The sequence below is a fragment of the Chaetura pelagica genome, unplaced genomic scaffold (assembly GCF_000747805.2).
Source record: "Chaetura pelagica isolate M959 unplaced genomic scaffold, ChaPel_1.0 scaffold455, whole genome shotgun sequence".
Taxonomy (NCBI): Eukaryota; Metazoa; Chordata; class Aves; order Apodiformes; family Apodidae; genus Chaetura; species Chaetura pelagica.
The window spans coordinates 1414073-1435615 of record NW_009953483.1 but is presented as its reverse complement, the minus strand read 5'-3'; the positions used below and the strand labels follow the sequence as shown (position 1 = coordinate 1435615).

At 37.1% G+C, this 21543-nt stretch overlaps 1 protein-coding gene across 1 annotated transcript in view; it reads right to left on the bottom strand.

Annotated features, from left to right (window-relative positions):
• Positions 1 to 5761: 5761 nt before the first annotated feature.
• The window catches only part of GPR126 (G protein-coupled receptor 126), a 107388-nt gene continuing 91606 nt past the window's right edge, over positions 5762 to 21543 (bottom strand). Inside the window, exons 21-27 of the mRNA XM_009998528.1 lie at positions 21380 to 21507; positions 19692 to 19960; positions 18301 to 18415; positions 16930 to 17213; positions 12967 to 13068; positions 10580 to 10732; positions 5762 to 5978 (exon numbers count right to left, since the gene is read on the bottom strand). Coding sequence (XP_009996830.1) covers positions 5800 to 5978; positions 10580 to 10732; positions 12967 to 13068; positions 16930 to 17213; positions 18301 to 18415; positions 19692 to 19960; positions 21380 to 21507 — 1230 coding nt within the window. The 3' untranslated portion in view covers positions 5762 to 5799. The remainder of the gene's footprint in view (positions 5979 to 10579; positions 10733 to 12966; positions 13069 to 16929; positions 17214 to 18300; positions 18416 to 19691; positions 19961 to 21379; positions 21508 to 21543) is intronic.

Below are 21543 nucleotides of genomic sequence, written 5' to 3'. Positions count from 1 at the left end.
AAAGAGTACGTGGAGCAGAAGGTACAGATCTGTCCCTTTGCTGTTGAGGGAAAAAGTGTTAAGTAGGTACTGTAAGTAGGGTAAGTAGGGCCTGTGTGCCACTGTCAACAGAGAGCTGCTAGTTTTTGTTTCCTGCATGGATAATTATGCATACAGTGAATTTCTGAGTCACAGGATGGCAGCCTAGCAGATCAAATAATTTGCCCAGTACTGGAATGAGCTAATGTTCAAGCCTGAAATGGTGAGCTGACTCTGTTTGCTAAGCCGACAGCAGCTCAGCAGTTGCTAATTCTGTTGCATCCCCTCAGAGCAAAAAAGGAGAAAATGTAGCAAACAGCAAGAGAAAATGCAGAGTGACTTTACATTCTTCTTTCCACTAAATATGCCCAAATGCAGGCAGACAGCTCGCTCCCCTCACTTCCCCAAGCACAGTGTTTGCTTTATCTGGTGATGTAACAGATTGCTAAATAATAGACAAACCTGATATGAACTCTCATACTTACCTCTGCACCAGTGCTTACACGTGGAAGACTCTTACTGCATTTTTCACTGGACCTTAACAGCTTTCCAAACAGCAATATGCCACTGCCCTCTGCTGGAAAAGCACGAGCAGTCCTGCCAGGGGAGTGGAAAAGAAAATCAGAGGGGGATTTTGCAAATACCCGATATTATTGCATTTACTGGACTTGGAACTAGAATGCTGTGAAATGCAGCACGACAGGGACAGTGGGAGGCCTCTGCCTGAGCAGCATACACTCCCCTACCATGGCCTTCCTCTTCCCTTGCTTTGGTGGGCTCCCAGGATACAAAAAAACTGGTGGAAGAAGGAAACACCATATCAGTCACCAGCATTTGCTCTTTCTTCTAAATTTCATATATGGAATACAGTCAGGATTTTTAAGAACTCTTTTCTATCTAAATCTGTGTTTTTTACAAACTCTTACTAGAATAGTCTGAATACAGAGTGCCCTGTTCAGGCTATCTGGTACCTGCTAAAGATTCAAGTTGGCATTTATTTTCTAGGGTAGGGATCATTTAACATACCTTGAGAAAACGATGTTGCTCGAACTGCTGTCGGGTGGCTGTGGTTACACAATGCATACGGACATCATCAGAATGTGCACTCCTCAGGTGTACTAAATATGGGCTTAATCTACGTCCAACATCAGCATTGGCTTTGAGTGAGCAGATATATCTGAGGAAGGGCTCTCTTTACAGAAAAGGTTTCCATGAGATTTATTTAGCTGTTTCTGATGTGGTGCTTGAACCTTATATGAATGATTTCTCATCAGGGGAGGCATTACACTCTTCCTGAACTACAGAGATATTGTTGCTAGGTTAGCCCCTAAAACCATGGAAATACTGGAGTTGCTCCCTTGAAGAACAATGGCAGATCTTCAGCTTGAAGCTGGAGGGTCAAAAATATTAGTTTTAATTGACAGGTGCAAAAATAACCATGGTGTTGTGTTCCACCTACTCCAACGGCCTGCCAGCATCACTGTTCAAGGTGACCTATCCTGGGGAAGGGGCAAGAAATCATGTCCAAGTGTAATAAGATGCAGAGCAGGCCTTGTCAACCACCTTCCTTTACCCTTCCCCTTCTTTCCCTTTCAGCTTCCTTTTCTTTCTTCTTCCCTTTCCCTTTACCTAGCACTGCAGCAAATGATTGTCCTGAGGATGGGAGTGCCATGATGGGGCCAGGAGCTCTGAAAATTAAATGGACCCAGTAGCCAGAGACTGGCTAAACAGAGGGTGAAGGGGAAAGCCTCCTTAGCATAGCAGCAGCTGGAGCACTGGGCATGAAGCAGCTGCTTCACAGACTGGTTTACATGGTTGGTTTCCTTGACATTAGCTTCTAAGTCCTTTGCCTTATTTGCTGACCCACATATGGGTCTTTATAAATAAATGCATAACAACATTCTATAATGGCTCTATGACTGACACACGGCTGCCCTGTATGTAACTTGGTAGCTGTCCCTATGGTTACACAGATGTGTCTGATTATAGATCAGCCTTTCAAAAGCAATAAAAGGAAGTGGCATTTTACGTAACTCAATGGGTTACAGTAGGAAGTTGTTAAGAGTAGAGGATTAAAATAAAATTGTTCTTGATATTTAAAAAGTGATGAAATGAGGAGAAAAATAAATCCACCCTCAAACGCTGCAAATCACTCCTTACAAGTTTGGAATCTGCCAAGATTGTACTTGGAAAAAAAAACAACCCTTGTGCTCAGAGGGACCCTCAAAGGGTTCTCCCACACTCTACAAGGCATAAAGCTCAAGAGTAACACTCACTGGCCACAGAGAGATATGGACAGATTGTCCACAGGCACACCCAGCATCCCCATTAATAAATGCCACAGGATTTGTTTTGATAGCTTTCTAAAAATATTACCACTGAATCTTCATATTCTGTGCATATTAAGTACAGGGGAACAGACCTAACACATTTCAGCTAACTTCTGTGTTCTGTAAAGGTTTAAAGGTAGACTGTCAATGTGCTACAGTTAATGTTTGTATATTAGTGTGTATTAATCAATCAGCCTGGTTGACTAAAATATTTTTAAAGTGATCAAAGTAAGATTACAAGTTAAATCAAGTTACTGATAATTAGGGATTACATTCAACTGTGAAGAAAGATATTAATATAATAACTCCCGAGTTTTAGATTGTTCACTTTTATTACTTCTAAAAGAGATTGTTTCATTTTTATTACTTCCAAAAGATCATCCCAGCATATTTTCTATTGCCTTGATTTTCTTTTTATTACTATGACATGACTGCTAACATAAATAAATGAACCTGCGTAAGTATCAGATCGTTTACTAGATATGATATTGAGTAAATCACAAAGGGAAAAAATACTCTGCAAAATGTGCTCCCCTGATGAGATGAATTTAGTCTTGCACATTTATTTGCAACATTTTGGCTAAGCATATACCTGTCTTGCATACTTAATAAACACAAGATTATTTTCCAGAATTCCACTGAGTAATTTCTGACATTAAACACTAAAAATTAAAAAGAATGAAACTAAAAATTAAAAAGAATAAAATCAACCATTTACTATTAAAAGACTTTAATTATTTGGAACACTAACACCAAGAATGTTTACTTGAAAATGTTTCTTTCCACTTTAGTCCATTTTCAAACATGTTACAGTATATTCCACTGACTAGTAATACAAATTACACTGACAAGTTTTCTCATACTTGTAAAAGAACTACAGTAAATCGTTTCACAAGGAGTCAGGAAAAAAACATATATAAGAAATTATTGTTTCCCTCTTCTTCTATGATGAAGCAGAGTTTAGACTTAAAGTAACAAGAACAGTCATTATAGGGGTAAATATATTTGACATATTTAACCTCACAAATAAATAAATATATACAAGGGAGGTTACAGCATGTCAACTACAAAGTAGAAGCTTTACATTGTAGAATTGAGAGCATTCAAGAGCACCTAACTGACACAGACAGTTTAAGATTACTACATGGTAGTAAAAAAAGGAAAAAAAAAAAAAGAGAAAACAATCTTAAATCAGCAAAAATATAGGTAGCTGTACATTAAACTGATAGTTAGGTTATAGCTCAGCTCCAGTCAGGATACTGTGGTTGCCTTATATTTATATTTTACTACTCTATTATGTCTTATCGATTCCTCATTTTTTCAGGAATGTTTGGCTTTCGTTCTTTTCACTTCCAAACAGCTCAATCAGATAGAAATCTCACAGTAAGCTGCTATATGAACACTATTATCTACAGTAGTTAAGCAAGTGGGATGATAAAATATAAGTTCAGTAAATGCTTGTTCATAATCTCTCCCTACATGATTTCCCTTACTACAGATATCTGCCAGCACTCATCCCTGTGGATTATTACTTTTAAGTGTATGGGGTTGACTTCCCTTCAAACCCTCTATGCTAGCAGTTTCAGTGAGGAGACTGAGGTTTCGTTCTGGTCCGTGTAGCAACAGCAGTGTTTCTGGACAGAATACTGCCCGGGGATCCTCCTCCTGCCAGGTGTCTGCAGCCAGGGAAAACATGCCATTTGTGCATCACAGCATTAAATGATCTCTGCACACAAAAGCATGTGCAAAGAGCAGAGAAAGGCACAAATCCACATCCCTAATTACTGAACATCCACCAGCTTGGCAACAGAAAAATCTCACCTCACAACTTTCTGGTCACCTTCCGAATACAATTAACTAACATTTGGCTAAAAATATTTTGCTTAAAAAAAAAAAGTAAAAAAAAAAAAGCCTTTTTAAAAATGAAAACTTCCATTAGGAGGCATTCTCCTCTGAAAACATTATTTGAAAATACCTTTCATGTTTTGGCTCATGCTTCAGCAACAGGTGCAGTTTCAAGTTTTACAAAACCTGTCACAGGGAAAGATGTGCATGGTGAGGAGAGATGCACTGTCAGCAGTCATGGCCACATGCTAAGGCATTACATACTTACAGAAATTAAAACTAATTTTATGCTCTTTTTTCTTCTCTGCACTCACCCACACAACTCAGTGTCCTTAGGCAGACACAAAAGCAATGTGAAATTCCTTAATGTTGCCTAAACACTATTTAAGCTCTGTGCTTCCAACAACTTCAATCAAGTCAACCAACCAGGGGGCAGGAGGGGGATACTGATAACGTTATATGGCTGCAAAAATGTTATTTATTACTGGTAAATGCATTCCAGGTTATTCTAATGTTGCAATGCCACCTGATGGAGGTGCCTATACATACGGCATATCTGAAGTACAGAGACTGACAATGAACCCATGGGCTTACAAAGTATTCCTCTTGTATTTAAATACATAAATTTTAGCACCTGTCATTGTTCTTAGATGCTCTGTGACACACATTGTGGTTTCCTCTGGCATATTTACTCTGTGCATTACTATAAAAATACGTATAGAGAGAGACCTAGATATATATCTATGTTTCTATATATAATTAAATGTCTTCTATTTTGTTCAGTTAAAAAGAACATTCAACAGAGAATTGCGATGGGAGATGCCACATTTCATACACACCAATCAATGAATGTTGAAACATGACTTTGTGCAAAGTCTGAATTTAACCTGTGTACTTGTTCCACACAGATGCAAATAATACATACAACTGACCACCTCCATACATATCAATGGGCTTAAAATTTGCAAGAGTTACTAGCAATCTGCACACCCTTCTCAGCCAGCATGTCCATGTTATGTGTGTTTCTATGTACATGGATATAAAACAGCATATACTGGTTTGGTAAGCGAGATTTGCATAATTCAGTCTATTTAGGAAAAAATTGTTTAAAATAACCCTTTAACAGTGGTGTTAGGGTTTTATTCACTTATCAATAAAGAACAGCATTAGACAGTCAAGAAGCAAGAATCTAACAAGTGTCGAAGGGGAAATCCATATTCTTCAAAAGAAAATGACCACCAGTGAACTGTTTGATAAGAGCTTGCCTGTACTGACATGTCTGCTATTTTCTCCAGGAGTCACAACTTGCTTCTGTTTGGAGTGGCTCCTCAGTTTTAAAAAATATTTACACAGGATTACATTGAGCTGTCCAGGCATCATGTTGGCTGGCACACATTTAAAAACAGCTCAATACCATGGTGGAAAATTGTCTTTTTCCACAACAGTAAAAAGGTAGAGAAATTGGTCCTCATGTGGAAGCTGTTAACAGGAGAACATTATAGACTGGGAAAACAATAACTAAACAGGTCACATGCTAGGACATCCAGTATTCTCAATTCCAGGGAGACTTTTGTCTTCCTTTGGTTCAGAAAATTCAGAAGCCCATTTAGAACTTTGTGCTGTGACTAAATGTGTCAGACATGATGATATTTTTATAGAAGTTGTCAGAGTGAGGATTGCAGTATCCCTTGACCTTGTCAATGACCTGGTGGACAGGGATGATTGATGTCAGTTCTCCATCCTCTTGGGCAAATTTTGAAGATGGCTTGTCAAGAAAAACATTCTCTAGGAAGAGAAAAAAGAAAAAAGTTAGGGCTTCTTAGCAAGCTCATAGTTTAAGAGGTGTGTCACTCCCACATAGATATGCCTTCAACTGCCACTACTGCTGAATGAAATTACTGCCCTAAAAAACAGAAGACACCGTTTTGGCTTGGTACTGCTTCTTTTAAACTCTTTTCAGATGCCTGTTCTTTTTGGGCAGACCTCTCAGGTTCCTCTTGAAATTATCTCCGTTATTTTACTGTTCACTATTTCAAGTGTAACTGACTCTTATGACCCTTTACTATATTAATTTACTGCTGATGATATGAATCTTACAAACAACAAACATTCTGATGGCACTGGAAAAGGGGTGACCTCCAGACAGCTGGTAAGAAATACCTTCATATAATAGAGAAAAATGACAGTAAATAGATTTGATTATTTCAATAGCGGAGGTTCTAGGCTATGCACTAAAATGATGTGTTCTGTGCAGAATGTAGCAGTAAATGGCTTGTATCTTAAATCAGATAACCAGAACCAAAACTGGCATAAACTTTGTGCTTGCTTAGTATCACTTTGTCTTTTCCATAACGTGGAGGGCATAGCCCGAACAATTATGGGGCTGAGAAGATGCAGAAAACTGGCATCCCTTCAGAGTTCATGTGCTGTAAGCCAAGGGTGGAGCTGAAGATTAAAAAACAAGGAATGTCTAGCAGGGCTGGGAGGGCCAGCTTCAGCAGCTAACAGCATTGCTGTTCAAAGAATGGTCAGTAGGTAGAGCTCGTGTAATGAGCAATGAGGACGAGAGAGCCTGTGTCTTATTTTCTCAAGTGCATTGTCCTAATGAGCTTCCTTATCTCTTCCGCTGTAGTGAGAAAAGCTGTAATTGTCTTAAGCCATCGCAAACTGACAATAAGATGGAGTATCCCGTGATCAATGTTATCTACAAGTGACATTTTTGATGGCTGTTTACAAGATCTTGGTGAAATCATCTTCAGAAGTTCCTGGGTAAAGCATCACTTCAGAATTTTTCTTATTATTTAAATTACTGTTTCATACAAAACTAATCTCTTATAGACATAAAACATTAATAAAAAATAAACAGAAAAGTAACCCGCGCCTGCAGAGTCATGATATCAAGCCATAAAAGAGCACAAAGTGTTGCATGAAGGAGAAATGGATTGCAGAGCGAGAAATAAAAGCAGCTGTTCTTGTGACAAAAAATAAACAGGCATGATTTTTTCAAAGCACGCAAGAATGTCCATGAATTGCAGCAAATAACTCCATGTCCAACAGGAAACTTCCGGGTACTGTGCGCTTTTCAAAGGTATGCATTTATTGGCAAATGGTACTGCATTTTGAATTTTTTCTACATACCAAGTACCTTATTACAAAGATGAAAAGTTAATTCTTAGTCTTTAGGGGAGGTTTTTGAAATTCCATGCAAATATGTACACTTTTTTTTTTTTTCTTTCTTTTCCCAAGGCATCATTACATTGCCAAATACCAGCATTTCCATGTGAAATTTGCATGCACAGGAATTATGTAAATCCTTTGAAGCCAGCAGGGCCCTCTTTTTGTTCAGGTCAATGGGCTTTACACCCAAGTACAAGGTTAAAACCCTGTATCACTGAAGTAAAGGGAAGTTGTACCACAAATTTCACTGCAGAAATTATTTTTACTTCTTAGTCATAGAATTGTTATACAAGGTATTAAAATACCATCTATCTATCAGACTCATAAGACAGCAGGGCCACAAGATGCCAAAGTGACTTCTTTCATCTACCCAGTAAGGTCCATCCAATATTCTTGTCCCAATCAATGCACTCTGCATTCAACCAGCACAGCTTTCAGGCATATATCGTCAGTCAGACTTACTTTGGCTGTGACTGGACATGAAAAAAAAAAAAAAAAGCTAGAAAACTAATTCCATCATGGCCACAGACTAAATAAAAATGCAGTATCTTAAAATTCCTGTAATAACCTTTACAAATAGAAAAAAATTCTAAGACTAAGATTGTGTTTCATTTTTAACCTATGTTTGTATACAGATGTTCCAACCTAATCTCCTTTCTCCAGACTACTGTATACAAGCATTAATGTCAGGACATGGTCTGTTGTCTAAAACGGTGACTTCCAAATGCTTCATGCCCCATGCAGAGTGGAGACACTCAGATTTGGAAGCACAGTTTATCCTGTCATTCAGCATCAATAGCGCAAGATGTAATAGTGAGGAACAAGCAGCGTTTCTGATTAGCAAAGTCCTTTGTGTCAGTGAGGACATCATGCAAGTGGCATCCCTCCACCCTGTTCAAACCATGCATTCAACAAAAGCAGTTCTCACTTTACCTGTAATGCTTCACCACTGACGAGGAAAGGGTCTTAGAAGACATTATCTATACCACAAACATATGAATGCTTGTGTCAATTCCAGGGAGCACATTACAACCATATTAACAAGAGTTGCCAAGACATGTAGCTCTCACATTATTTGCCTGTAGTTTAGCTAAGACATCAAACTGAGAAATTTAGCTGTATTAAAGAATCTTAATGTTATCTTTTATTATTTTAACACATGGGAAGATATGTAGTACTTACAAACCTAATGTTAGCAAAAATTCCTTTGGAGCATCACCACAAAATGTGTATTTTCAGAGATCAAAGCATGTATTAAATGTATTAAAATGTATTTAAAATAGATAAAACTCTGGTATTCCCTTAATATCCAATAAATAATCACATTACAATGACTATCACTGCAATTTCTTTTGGGAAATAATTTAGGCATGGGATTAAGCTCACTGCTTTTGAAGGAAGTACATAAGCATGTCCCTAATGGAAAGTTTATTTTAACTTACTTCTTATCTGGAACTGTTTTATTGTTTTGCTTCAAGAATGCATTGCAAGAACTTTAGCACTAAGTCTCTTTCATTGTCACATTGATAAAAAGCCCTGAGTTCAACAAAACATTTAAGCATATTTTTATCATGAATCCCAATACCAAGGGTCTAAAGGTTGATCTGCCAGGAGTATAAATGGGAATTCTCTGCAGAATGGAGAATGCTCTGCAGTGGGAAGGGCAAGATGCTCTCCTCCTCTGTTATTAAAGTAACAGTAGCACAGTGATCAGGAGGTATTCTAGATAGATAATATAGATTCTATAGATATTATATATTCCTGGAAGGCTGCTGACAGAAGAGACAGAGCTGCAGACAGCTTTCTCAGGGCATCTGGGTGCATGGCACATCAAACTTGTGATGGCAGCAGGACAGGCACCCTGGTGAGGCAGGCGCCAGAGCTGTGCATTCCCAGGGTGGCTGGGAATGGAAGTCCTGTCAGCAAGCTCAGGTACATGGGGGAATATCTAAGATAACACTCATTTTCACTGTAATCAAAGTTTATGTACTTCATGTAAGTTCTCAATAACCAAAAAAAGATTTACACTCCTGAAATACCTGATGCACAACCCCTCAAGCTAATGGATGCACTAAATACTGGTTAGTGAGAAAGTAACAATGCAATTCGTCAAACAAAAAAAAAGGGATTTCTAGACAAAAATTGTGTGCCTAACCAAACCAGATAATGATCAATAAAGGAAAAAAATTAGGGTATTTTCTGAAAACTATGCCACATACCAAGGATATGGTTCCATCATGAATGAGACATTAGGGACTTCTAAAAACACTATATACTTAAGAAACAGTGTAACTTTCCTTCCAGAAAATGCATATATTTTGTATCTAAACATTACTTCTAACAAATATTTTAAAGCAAATAAACACATCTTTGGGTTAAACAGGTGTGCAGATTTTATTTCCACTATGTTTTAGAAGATTCAGTGATAATGTTGTATGACTTAATACAGGGCAAAAACGTAAGTTTACAAAAACGCAGTAGCAAAAAAAGTCTGAACTATTTAAGTGATTTTCTGAAATACTATCTCAGACATAAGCAAACAGACTTGGAAATAATTCTAGCTCCTCTCTTTTTTCCCTCTTTTAAAATGGTCTTAAAATGAGCACATTTTTATGGCATGAGTGGAATACAAATGATGCCTTTTATTACATATATCATTGATATCTAAATAAATAAGCAGTAGATATTGCATGCTATTTGTAGAAGGGAAAGGCAATGGGGACATAGTATCAATTTCAAACTGGCCTCTATTTGCCTCTTTACCCACAAATGTGTTACAGTTAAATGGAAGCAGTTTGACCAAGTGAACTCTGGACTTGGGTTCAGAAGATTTGATTCCTATTCCCAGCTGTGCTGCCAGCTTTCATGTTACCTTCAGCAGTGAACATCATCTCACTCTGCTTTGGTTACTCTGTGTTTACAACAGGGTAACACCTAATTTTAGCCAAAGAGGTGAAAATGCTATAAAAAAGTAAGGTTTGCTTTTGTTACTCCTACTTTGTTTACATAACCAGATCGGAATTCTATATTGGATGTATTGTTTATTATCTTGAGATTCTTATTAAACAGCAACATGTATTTTAAAAATATGGAAACTATATAAATTGGTGAATTTTTTTTACATTAACCTTTGGGCAGAAATCTCTACTGTACTTTTAACATGAAAATACCTATGTACAGTTTCCCTATGTTACAGCACAAGAACTCACCTGTATGGCTGTTTCTTTTGCAATATGTATTTGTTGTAGATTTTGATTTGGATGTTAAGTAGGTTGAATTGGAGCCGATGGAACTAGAGGATAAGGACTTCCCAAGATTATCAGAACTCTTCTTTATAATATTTGTTGCTGTTTTGCTCCAATCTAAAATGATTGAAAAGTTTTATGTAAATAATTACCATAGGTACTAATTGCCTAATTTAGTCAATTATGAACATTTATTTAAGAGTCAGATGCATTTCTTATTGTTGTTTATAACAAACAGCCTATCCTTTTCCTGTCAGGTAGCCTCTTTGGTTCTTAAGACATACAAGTATTATTCCAACTTGATTAACCTTGCTGTGTACTACAGTAATTAAAACTGGTGGCTCTAACACTATAACAGTCAATTGGCTGGATGGCAGAATTGTAAGATCTGGCTTTCTAGGATGCAGGAGAGCAGTGAAGATCTGTAGCAGCATAAAGATGCTTAAGTTTCATCACCTGCACAGATAAATCCAAATTGATAGATAGGAAAAGGAAGGGTAGGAGCACTTACAGAGGTCTTATAATTTGAGGGCTTGATCTGCTGAGGCATCCACTACATGGTAGATGATTTGTACTATTTGTTACAGGGTTTAGCACATTGATGTACTATTATTAACAATTAATAATAATGCTTATTCAATAGTTCACATATGAAGAGGTTTTTTCAAACCATTAACACAATAGGCTCTTATACTGAACAACTTCAAAAATTAAATTGAATAATTAATACCAATAAACTTATTGAGGAAAACTGACAGTGAAAAACTCATCACAAGTGTCCCAATACAAGTAAGTGTATCTAACTACTCTTGTATTGTACACTTGCAGGTAAGTACAGGTTTCACACTTTACGGGTTTTTTTGCTGTTATTCACTGTCTTACAATGAAATTCATGAAACAGAGTTAAGTCCAAACCAGACACATGGGCCACTTTAGCCTTGATTTAAATCAAGATAAATATTTTATCATAAATCATTGCTATAGGGTATAGGTTACTGTTTCTCTCATCTAACTACAGCAGCATTTCAAGGCTTTGGCTTGCTTGTTTCTTTGCTTTATCATAGCATGCCCCAAAGTACATTTCAATTGGATGGGCATGCAAGTTCACATTTACTTTGCATTTAACTGTTCTGTCTGCAAACTGCGTCAGGCTCATGGGGAATAAAACCAGCCAGTGGTGATGGACTGGTTTATGCTAGGCTTAATGATAGTACATTAACTATACCACTGAAGTACTAAAATCCTTCAGGCTTTTAATTCTATCATCCCCACAAGCTGCCCAACAGCAGCATCAAAATCTGGAAATAATTTGATCCATCTGTGTTTTCCAGTTCAGGAGTTACAGCATGAACCACATGGAAACTGAATATATGAAACAATATGGATGCCTGATCTGAATGAATATGCTTTTGTATTAATTCTTTCAAGGCATAAATCAAGTTTTCTTACTGCAAAGTGAAAGTATTGAATGCCAAGAGAGAATGGACGTGCGGGAATTTGGAGCATTGTTAGTATGTGGGATAGACTGTTTTACCTTACTAGGCAATGAGTTTATGCCACCTCACATCAACTGTAGATTTCAACCCTGGTCATTGAGCAAGAATTATGTGGACTAAATTCATTAGACAGCAAAGCAAGACCCAGTTGCCTAAACATAGGAGTCTAATGTCATCCAAGATGGCCAAAGTGCAGGAGACCAAAAACGCAGCGTCTCAGGTGCTGCATTTCGAATTGTCCAGACCAACTGCTCTCCTTTCTCTCTGAAAGTCACAAAGATCATTTTAAGTTCTGGAAACTAATCAGGCTTCTGCTAAAGGAATTTTCTATGGTTTTGAGTCTCTGATGATCTAGCTGAATTATATGGTGAGGGAAGGAACAGTTTGAAAAGGCAAACATAAAAGCAATAGACATCAGAGTATTTCTATCTGCCTTTTAAGAATTGCTTCTTCATCAATATAATAGTCCATACAATTCAGTCAGTTATGTGTAGGATAAAAGCAGTAAGATTGACTTCTGAATGACAAGAGTTTGAATCTCTGGATCTTTACTTATTATTATTTTTTTTTAGTTTTGCAAGCTCCAAAAGGTCTTCCAAAACCATGCTTACAGCACCACAAAGTTTACCATCTGTCTTCATTGGAAAACTGAAAGAGAAAACCTGAGAATTTTTATTAAGTGATATCTGAAAAGTCCCTTGGCAATTGTTAGAAGTGAAGTGACAGCCAATGATTAGTCTATTTTTCCACATCTTTGGCTTACACTGTAGTATATTGAAAATAACATAGCAAGCTGTTCACCTGGACTTTTAGGGACTACTGCAGCATATAAGGGGAACTGTGAATTGCTCTTACCGGAATTGTCTGCCAGTCGGAATCTGCCACAACAGAGATGTCTCCTCCATTGTTTCTGAACATTTTCTTTCATAGCACAATGGAATACAAATATAAATAAACCTGCAAAAAAAAGCAAATAAACAGACAATGAAGCATGTACTTATAAATAGACAAATAGATAAATTAAAATCTGCTAACAAAAGATTTTAAGTACAAGCAAAGGAAAACAATCTTCAAAGCTTCTTATTTTCACCTATGCCTCATTTAAGAGATACAAAATTTAATTGAAGTGTTCCCATCCTCTAGCTGCTATGTAAGTGCTTGGGATATCAGAAGAGAGAACAGGACTCCTTTTGTTGACACTGATAATTTAAATCCAACTCGTGTGGATCTTTTAATTATTTTTTTTGAGGAAATTTTTTTTTTTTTTGAGGAAAATATCTAAAAGGTTTTCTCTTTGAGCCAAATAAATATTTTGCATCAGCATATTTACTTGCTAATATAATGGTGTCTATCTCCTCATGTTCCATATCTACAGAACTGTGGGCTGTACTCTTAAAGTATTGTAATACAGAAGTATTGTAATTGGCACTGAAGAGTACCCCGAAAAATCACACTTGGAGGTATGTGCATCACATGCATGTACTTGAAATTATAAAAATGGCAAGAACATGTTTACAAGTACTAATTAGGTGCTCAGCTGCTTACTTTTGAAGAAAATTACCTGGTTTGTGGATACAATCATAATAAATGTGTTTAAGAAGTTTTATGTAGAGTTCATATTTCTCATGCAATTGTACAATCTTTATTTTCATGACAGAAGATAAGCATGTACCATGTGATAAAGAAGGTCTTGACTGGGTATATGATATGATTTCATCATTCTACAGAGATACTTTGGAGCTAAATTTAGAAATTGGAAATCTCTTATGCTCCTGGTGTTTCCTAGGCAGGCACTGGCTGTGGATTCTTCTGTCATTCTCTGGCTTGGCCTGTTTTTGTTTTACTCTTACTCACTGGGAGAGAGCCAACCTGGGGCTGAACACCTGATGGCAAAATGTTACTGCCAAATCCCTCATGATTGTAGCTTAAGCATGAATAAATGTTACATAATGCGAGCAAACAGGGTTAAGTGCCATCCACTAAGACTGTTCCTTTATGATTATCATTAGTAGCTCCATCTACTTATGCCTACTGTTTTTCAGCTGGTAGAACACAATGGCAGAGCATAGTTTGGAAAAAACTTGATCTGGAACATTAAATTATCCTCTTTCCTCCAAAGTGCTGAAGTCAAAATTTTGCTTCTCATGGAACTGAACACGTGCTTGATTATAGCTATCAGGCCAGGCTGTGACCAGTTAACTTTAGGTAAAGGCTGTGTCATAGAACACATTCTTTCAAATTTTTCAAGAGCTGGTGGGGAAAAGAAAGGCGAAGCACAATTTAAGGAAAGTAATCATACCTTAATATATCCAATATTAAAGCTGTGTGGAATTATAGTTACTATGTTTGCATTTAGCAAAATATTTGTGTGCAATATATTTTAAGCACAAAGTAATTCTGATGCAGTCATTAGCAGCTTAGAGTTTTGCAGTTGTTTGTGGCCCAAAGTACCTCTCAAGATTACTGTACAGCTACAAACTTACTAAATTGATGCTTAATTAAATTGTGGCAAATGTTTGGACCATTCTGAATGGTTAAAAAAGAAGATGTGTGTGTGCACGGTAATACAAAACAAATGTACTGCATTAAGTAATTTGCCTTTGCTCTGTCTGGGCTTGGTCTCTGATTTTTTTTTTTCTCTGTATTTCATTATTCATTAAGTTTAAAATGTGCTTTAGTAATAAAGCTTTGGTTTTGTTTCCCACAGCCAAATCAAACCCTAGCATTGGCTCTAGCTGGGCTCTGACTTGAAAGCATTTGGCTTGCCCAGGCACATATATGAAATGAGCAGCCAAAAAAAGAGATGTTCCCAGATTTTTTACTCCGGGCATCAAAGAGAGAAAAATCATTTCATATGTAGAAAAAATAGCTAAGTACAGTAATACCAGTAGTTGCTGCAATTTGCTTTTCCACTGCCAGTGTACAGAACACTAGGCTGATGGAGGTTGTTGGTAGCTTGAAATTCTAGTGCTTTTTGCAAAAACTTGGGAGAAAGAATAAACGTATTTCCTGAGAGCTCAATAATGAAGCTCATACTAATACTGATGAAAGATTTGTCATATTGAACTGCTTTTTGCTGCTAGAAAATGCTTCCAGATACAAATCCTAAATTGTTCTTTGTTCCATTCCATCCCCTTACTGTGACATGTGCACTACACCAGTTGTATGTGATTTTAAACACATTAAACTTATTTCTTTAGCTGTGCCTAGCTCTCTCTGACACAGCAACGAGCATTTTCAGACACAGAACTGTTATCCTCCTGTGCTCGATGTGACAGGCCTGAACATATACTGTGCTATCTTTGCTCCCACAATCCACGAAAAGCTCAGCACTCTTCTTTTTGCATTTGCTCATCAGGTTTTTCAGTTTCCTCTTCTGACTTAACTGCCTTCCAAATATGCATTTTCCATTGAATAGTGCTATTACCCCACAGAGACTTGATCAGTGATGGTCAGCCTTGTGTGCACTCTTCACATACAAGCTTAATTGATTGCACTGGAAATTCTGGATACAGAGAACTTGTTGAATATGATCCTTGGCATGCTTTTCAGAGTTTTAATTTTTTTCATGTTCTTCCCATACTTTTAATCTCTCTAGGCCCTTTTGAATTTCTAACATGGACACATTGCAGTAAATACTTCATTATGTTGCTAGGGGAGTATCAGAATCTGTCCTTTAGAAAAAAAATCTTTATTAAGAACACCATGTCCAAACAATTCTTTGCCATTTTGCTGAGCATTTTTGGTTGAAACTGTACCAAACCAAACCCCACAACATTATTCTCTTTCCACGAATGCTCAATAAATCTTTTATGGCAGTAAATATGTCTCAACTGTAACAAGATAAAATCCATGCAGTGTAACATTAACTACTTTTTATGCAAAGGGAAGGTATTTTGCTGACCCTGGACAAATTTGTATTTTATCTCAACATTTGTACTGCATAACACATGCTCTTCAAATTACATTCTCGGGTTTGTTTTTTTTATTGTGGCTTTTTTCAGTCAAATTTATGTTTTATCTCAATATGTGTGTGGCATAACACGTGCCTCTACTACGACTTTCTTAGGTTTTTCTATTTGTTATGTTTTTAGTTGTTTTTCATTAGTGGGTAAGGCAAGCAGAGGTGGTGATTGTTATGTTGTTTGGTACATACGCAAATTTCAGGTCTGAGCTGAAATACCTTTAAATGTCATCTGTAAACTTCTGTATTTTATAACTGTTTGACTACAATATATAGCACTTTTCAGAAGGATGAACTATGCTGAAAAAGTAAATATTCACAATTTCAGTAAATGAAAGAAAAAAAAACCAACTACAACAGTCACTGGGTTTTCCTTAAAGAACAAAAGTATATCCTGTATCTCTGTGCTATCACTTCACACTGAAACAGGACTGAATTTTGTTTTATGGCCTTCTCATGCCTTAATAACATAGTTCTGAGCTTTACATATTCCCTATAGGAATAAATTAAGGAAAGAAGCTTCCTATACTTGTTATAATCAGTGAAAGGAAATTTTGAAGGTGACACAGCGTCTATCTCAACAGAGATTGCTGCAGGCTATTAGTTAGGAAGAGCACTATTTATAATAAAGTGCATTTTATTGAAAAGACCTTGAAACTAATTAATTTAACTAAAGTGTTCAACCCATGTGTAGGTGTATCGTTATTCCACATAAGGGGAAATGAATGATGTGGTACCAAGGAAAGATTCAGAGAGTTTGGATCTGAGTTACCTAGTCAAATCAGTGGACATAGCATGTCCCAGAACAGCACTAGCTCAATTACTATTTGTTCAAGGAACAGAATTCAGCTTACCTTGCAATGAATTGAAAATGGAGAAAAGGTACAGGAAAGGAAGAGTCAAAGGACCCCAGGCAAAAAAGGCAAAGCCCCACGTCATGCCCAGGAGGAAGGTCAGGCTGACCACACTGCGGAGGTTCCTCAGGATCTCTTCCTTCAGGCTCCGATTAGTTCTTTTCCCATTCCTCCCACAGATCTGCACCATCACCACAATAAACATGGCAACGTTCATCAGAAACATGATTCCAAAGTAGCCGGCACAAGTCACATAAAAGACAACTTCATTCTTGATCCAGCAGCTGCAAAAAATCCCACAAAAATATAACAATTCTTAGATAAACCCAACTACCCTTCTATTATTTATAAGACTACAAGGAAAGTTTATGTCTGATTCCACTGAAGCAGAGCTACAGTTTCAAATGAATTTTTTTCCATTTTCTGCTTGTAAATAGGATGAAGGCCCATAGCATCTTAACTGTGATTATGGTGCACATCACGTCAGAAGTCTGAGGGTTGTACCACATTTCAGTTTAAAATATTTATAAAGGAAATTTGACCTCAGATAAAAGCTGTAGGAACTGTCATCTTATGATGGAAAGTTTAGACTTATTATGAATAGCTTCACCACATTCATCTGTGTGATGCACAGGACCCTTTAGTAACGGAATGAGCAAACTTGGATCCTTAGTACCAGTATCTCGAGTTTCTGCCACTTGAGCTTAAGGAGAACTCATATAGCTCTGGAGAAGAAGCAGAACAGGTAGTCCTTTTGAGGTAGCCATTTGATGACAAGCCACGTGAGAGATGTAGCTTATTCATCTAGCAGCAAATGGCTGGAATGTTTAACATGATACTTTAGTAAAAATACAGAATATTTTTCTTTATAATGATGAAGCTTTGCCAGGCAAGCAACAGAAAATGAAGTAACAAACAGTTACATAAATATTTTTGCATTTAGAAGTTATTATCTGGACATCAAGAGAAGAACATAGAAAGCTAAAGAACTACACTGACAAAAGGCTGGTTTATTTAAAAAGGAGATTTTTTTTATATTACTTCTTTCCTTGCTCTTACCTAAAAGACATAGATTTCATTTAAGATGATGCAAACCAGCTATTTTTATTTTATTTTTAAGGCAAAACTTATGAATTATTGTTTTACAAGAAGAGTGTTTGTATGTAGCATTGGGTAATGCAGATTTCTCCCCAATTTTTCTTATTGTCTTCTTCACACTTAAGATTCAAATACTTTAGAAAATAATTTTGCCCACTTTGCTTTTTTAATGCACCTTTGACTTTTCCAATGGAATCGGAATCTGACCCATGCTATTTTATTTTTTTCCAGCCTGCAAATGCTAAATTGTAAGAGATTAAAAGAAATACTCACAAGTCATCTCCTCCTTGCCCATTAGCATCTTTGCCATATAAATCTTTGCCATAAATTTGACTTGCATTTGCATTAGCACTTGCTAAAATAATGGCTATCACCAGAGCTGGCAAACCTGCAACACAAGAAAACTTGTAGTTTGGTTTCAAATCTCCTAAGCCTTCAAAAACATCAGGAAAAGCTGAATTATTGATTTCTTCATCTCTATTGCATAAGTGCAGAGTATCCACAATTCTATGTGAAGGAAACATTTATTTTAAACATTAAAAAATGTCCTTTATGGGCACTGATGAATAAGTCTTACACTGTTTTGTAAGGTAGAAAATGTTACTTTTAGTATTTGATATGGAAATTCAAGTAGAACAATCTTCTTTATGTAAAAAATAAATGAATAATGAAGTAAACTATATATTTATAACAATAAGGTGAAAAGATTACTGTGGGGAAATAACAGATGACTACACAGAAGAGAACTGTGCAGAGAGAGACAGCTCACACGAAAGAAACATACGTTTCCTGACATGCCTTATTTACATGCTTGCTATGGCAAAACAGAATCAAAGGGGAAGAGGTTAATTTGCTTTTCCGACCACTCATTCCTTGTTCTCTGCTGAGGCTGCCAAAGAGGATGCTAGTTGCCAATGGAAAGACATCAATTATCAGCTGGACTGAGGTCAGTGCTCTAGCCATGAGGTTAATGGTTTTGTATTGTCTTGTATTATTTCAAACACAATATGTGCATTCAGGCAGAAGGCACAGATTCCTGATATAGAAAAAAAAATTAAGAATAAAATCCTTGCTGCCTGAGCCATGTAGTCATTTTTCAGTATTACATTTTCCATTTCAGTCCTGCAGTGAGTGTGCACTGCTTAGGGCAGGCAGGAACTCTCTGTGGTTTAAAAACTGTGCTGAAACTCAGGAAATTTCAGTTGTTCTGATTCCACCATAGGCTTTGTACTTGTTGGCAAGAAACTTTAAGCTGGATTGGAAGCTTTTTGAAAGTCAGTGCAAAGATCCCCACAGGCTTTGCAGTTACTGCAGGAGTTTCTGAATTCATTGTGTGCCATGTTCTCCACCCCTGATACGACACTAACATTTCCCCTATCCCATTCTGGCCTCTCTGGAAAGTAAGATCAGTTTATCTGGTCTCTCTGCTCTTCCTTGGGCTGTGAGCTGCTCTGGGCAGAGAGTGCAGCGATGGTGTATTTGAACAGAATTACATGGGGGGACTCAACAGCAGAGAGGGCTGGCTGCCTGCCAGCGCTGCCTCAGGGCGGGGGCAAGGAAACACCATGCTGATTTTGATTCTGCTGTGCATTTGTGGCAGAGAGCTTTCATATAGCATCATTTCAAAACAAATGCTATGTAAATACTGCATCCAGTGAACTCACCCCAGCCAATGATGCAAAACTTCAGGATGTATCGCCGTATGTAGGTGTTGAACACTTTCACCAGAGCAATGTACATATGAACGGCTTCTAGTCCCATCCATGTAAAGGTGGCCAGAAGAAAAAAGTGCAAAAGTGCAGCTACAGCTATGCAGAGGCCATCTATGTCAAATGATGCAATCCAACCATCAAGCAAGAAGATCAGGTTAAGAAAGAGTAGGGCTGTGCTCAAATTCATCAGGATTTTGGATGGATAATCTCTTCGCAACTTCCTGATAAGAGAAATACAGGTGCGTCTGATTAGTTTGCTCCAATCACCTAAGTTGCTAACAGCAGCTGGGTTTACCAGTTTACTAAGTAAATAAAAGCACAGGGATCTCTCTCCACTATAGGCTTTAGTAGCAGTGAAGTATAGTGATGTGTACTTATGTGTGATATCACTGAAGGATTCTGTTCTGTGTGGCGAGGAAAAGCTAGCATTTATTTGGGCTCTTAATGAGCTAATTAACTGTCACAATATTTTAGCAACTGATTTATTATTTAAAATGTTTCAAATTAGATATAAGACAATGCAGTTTGCACTTTAAATGGACACTGAAGATAATTAAAACAAAACTTTCAAAACAGTTGGCCAGGAGCTCATCTCTAGTAACTTGCTATGTCCAATGCTTGCTGTTGTTTTCTGTTGGTTTTTTTTGGTGTTGGGTTTCTATTTATTTCTTTTTTTTTTGGTGGGTTTTGTTTGTTTGTTTGTTTTGTTTTTTTAATAGGATCTTAGGAATTCTGAACATGAAACCTATTTTCTTTTTAACTGATACACATTAAAATGTATGAGCCAAGGGGACACAGCAAGAACTTCTGCCATCTTGGACCAGAACATTGTGCCATAGGTAATGCAATAGGAATGCAATCATATGAGATACTTAGAACTTGAAAACCCCTTTTCCCCTGCCTGCCTCCCTACACCCTTCCTTCCCCCTCCCCGCAAAATAGCCTTCTTTAGCAGCTACTCAGTCCTGTCCTGTTACAGGCAGAATGGTTCCTGTGTGTCAATATGACTTCATTTTCTCCCTTCACTGTTCATAGAACTGAACCACTTCAAAACTTCTGCATTCCCTTGACTCATTTTCACAGTTCAGTAGGACTGCTATTGAAAGTGTCGTAATGCTTCACAACTTATTTTTATTTCTCTTTCCACTTCTTTCTGAAGGGCTCTAGAATGTAATTATTCTAGTTGGAAATTTCTTTTTATACTTAGGACTTCTTATGCTCACATAGGCAAGTTTGTTCTTGCAAAAAGCCTAGTTGTGGATTTTAAAATAATCCATATCTGTTGAGAATCTATAGGATACTGTACTCCCAAAAGAGAAAATTTTGAGACACATCAGTCTTATTGCCCAGCCTGAGCAGCACAACACATTGGAAACAGGAGGAAAGAGTCTGAACTTAGGTCCCATTGAAAAACAAATTCCACTTAGAACATTGTGACCATGAGTTTGCAGTTTGTTTTGTTTCGTTTGGTGTTTTTTTCTTTGAATTGTTTGTTTGTTGTTTTTTTGTTGTTTGTTTCTTTGCTTGTTTAAATGTAGATTTCCCTTCCTGGACAAATAAAACACACCAACCATATAACTAATTTATTAATCACATACAGGTACTTCCTTTGTGATGTTTTTCATGGAACTAATACTTACTCAAATGCAATATATGTCAGAAGAGTTGCTGCTGAGAATATAGCAGATATCCCACAGCCTATGTAAGTGATAAAGGTGAGGACCCTGGTATTCTGTGGGTCTATCTGTGTAACTGTTCTTTGAAGGTCCTACATGAGAGAGGAGGAAGAGGCATCAGTTATACC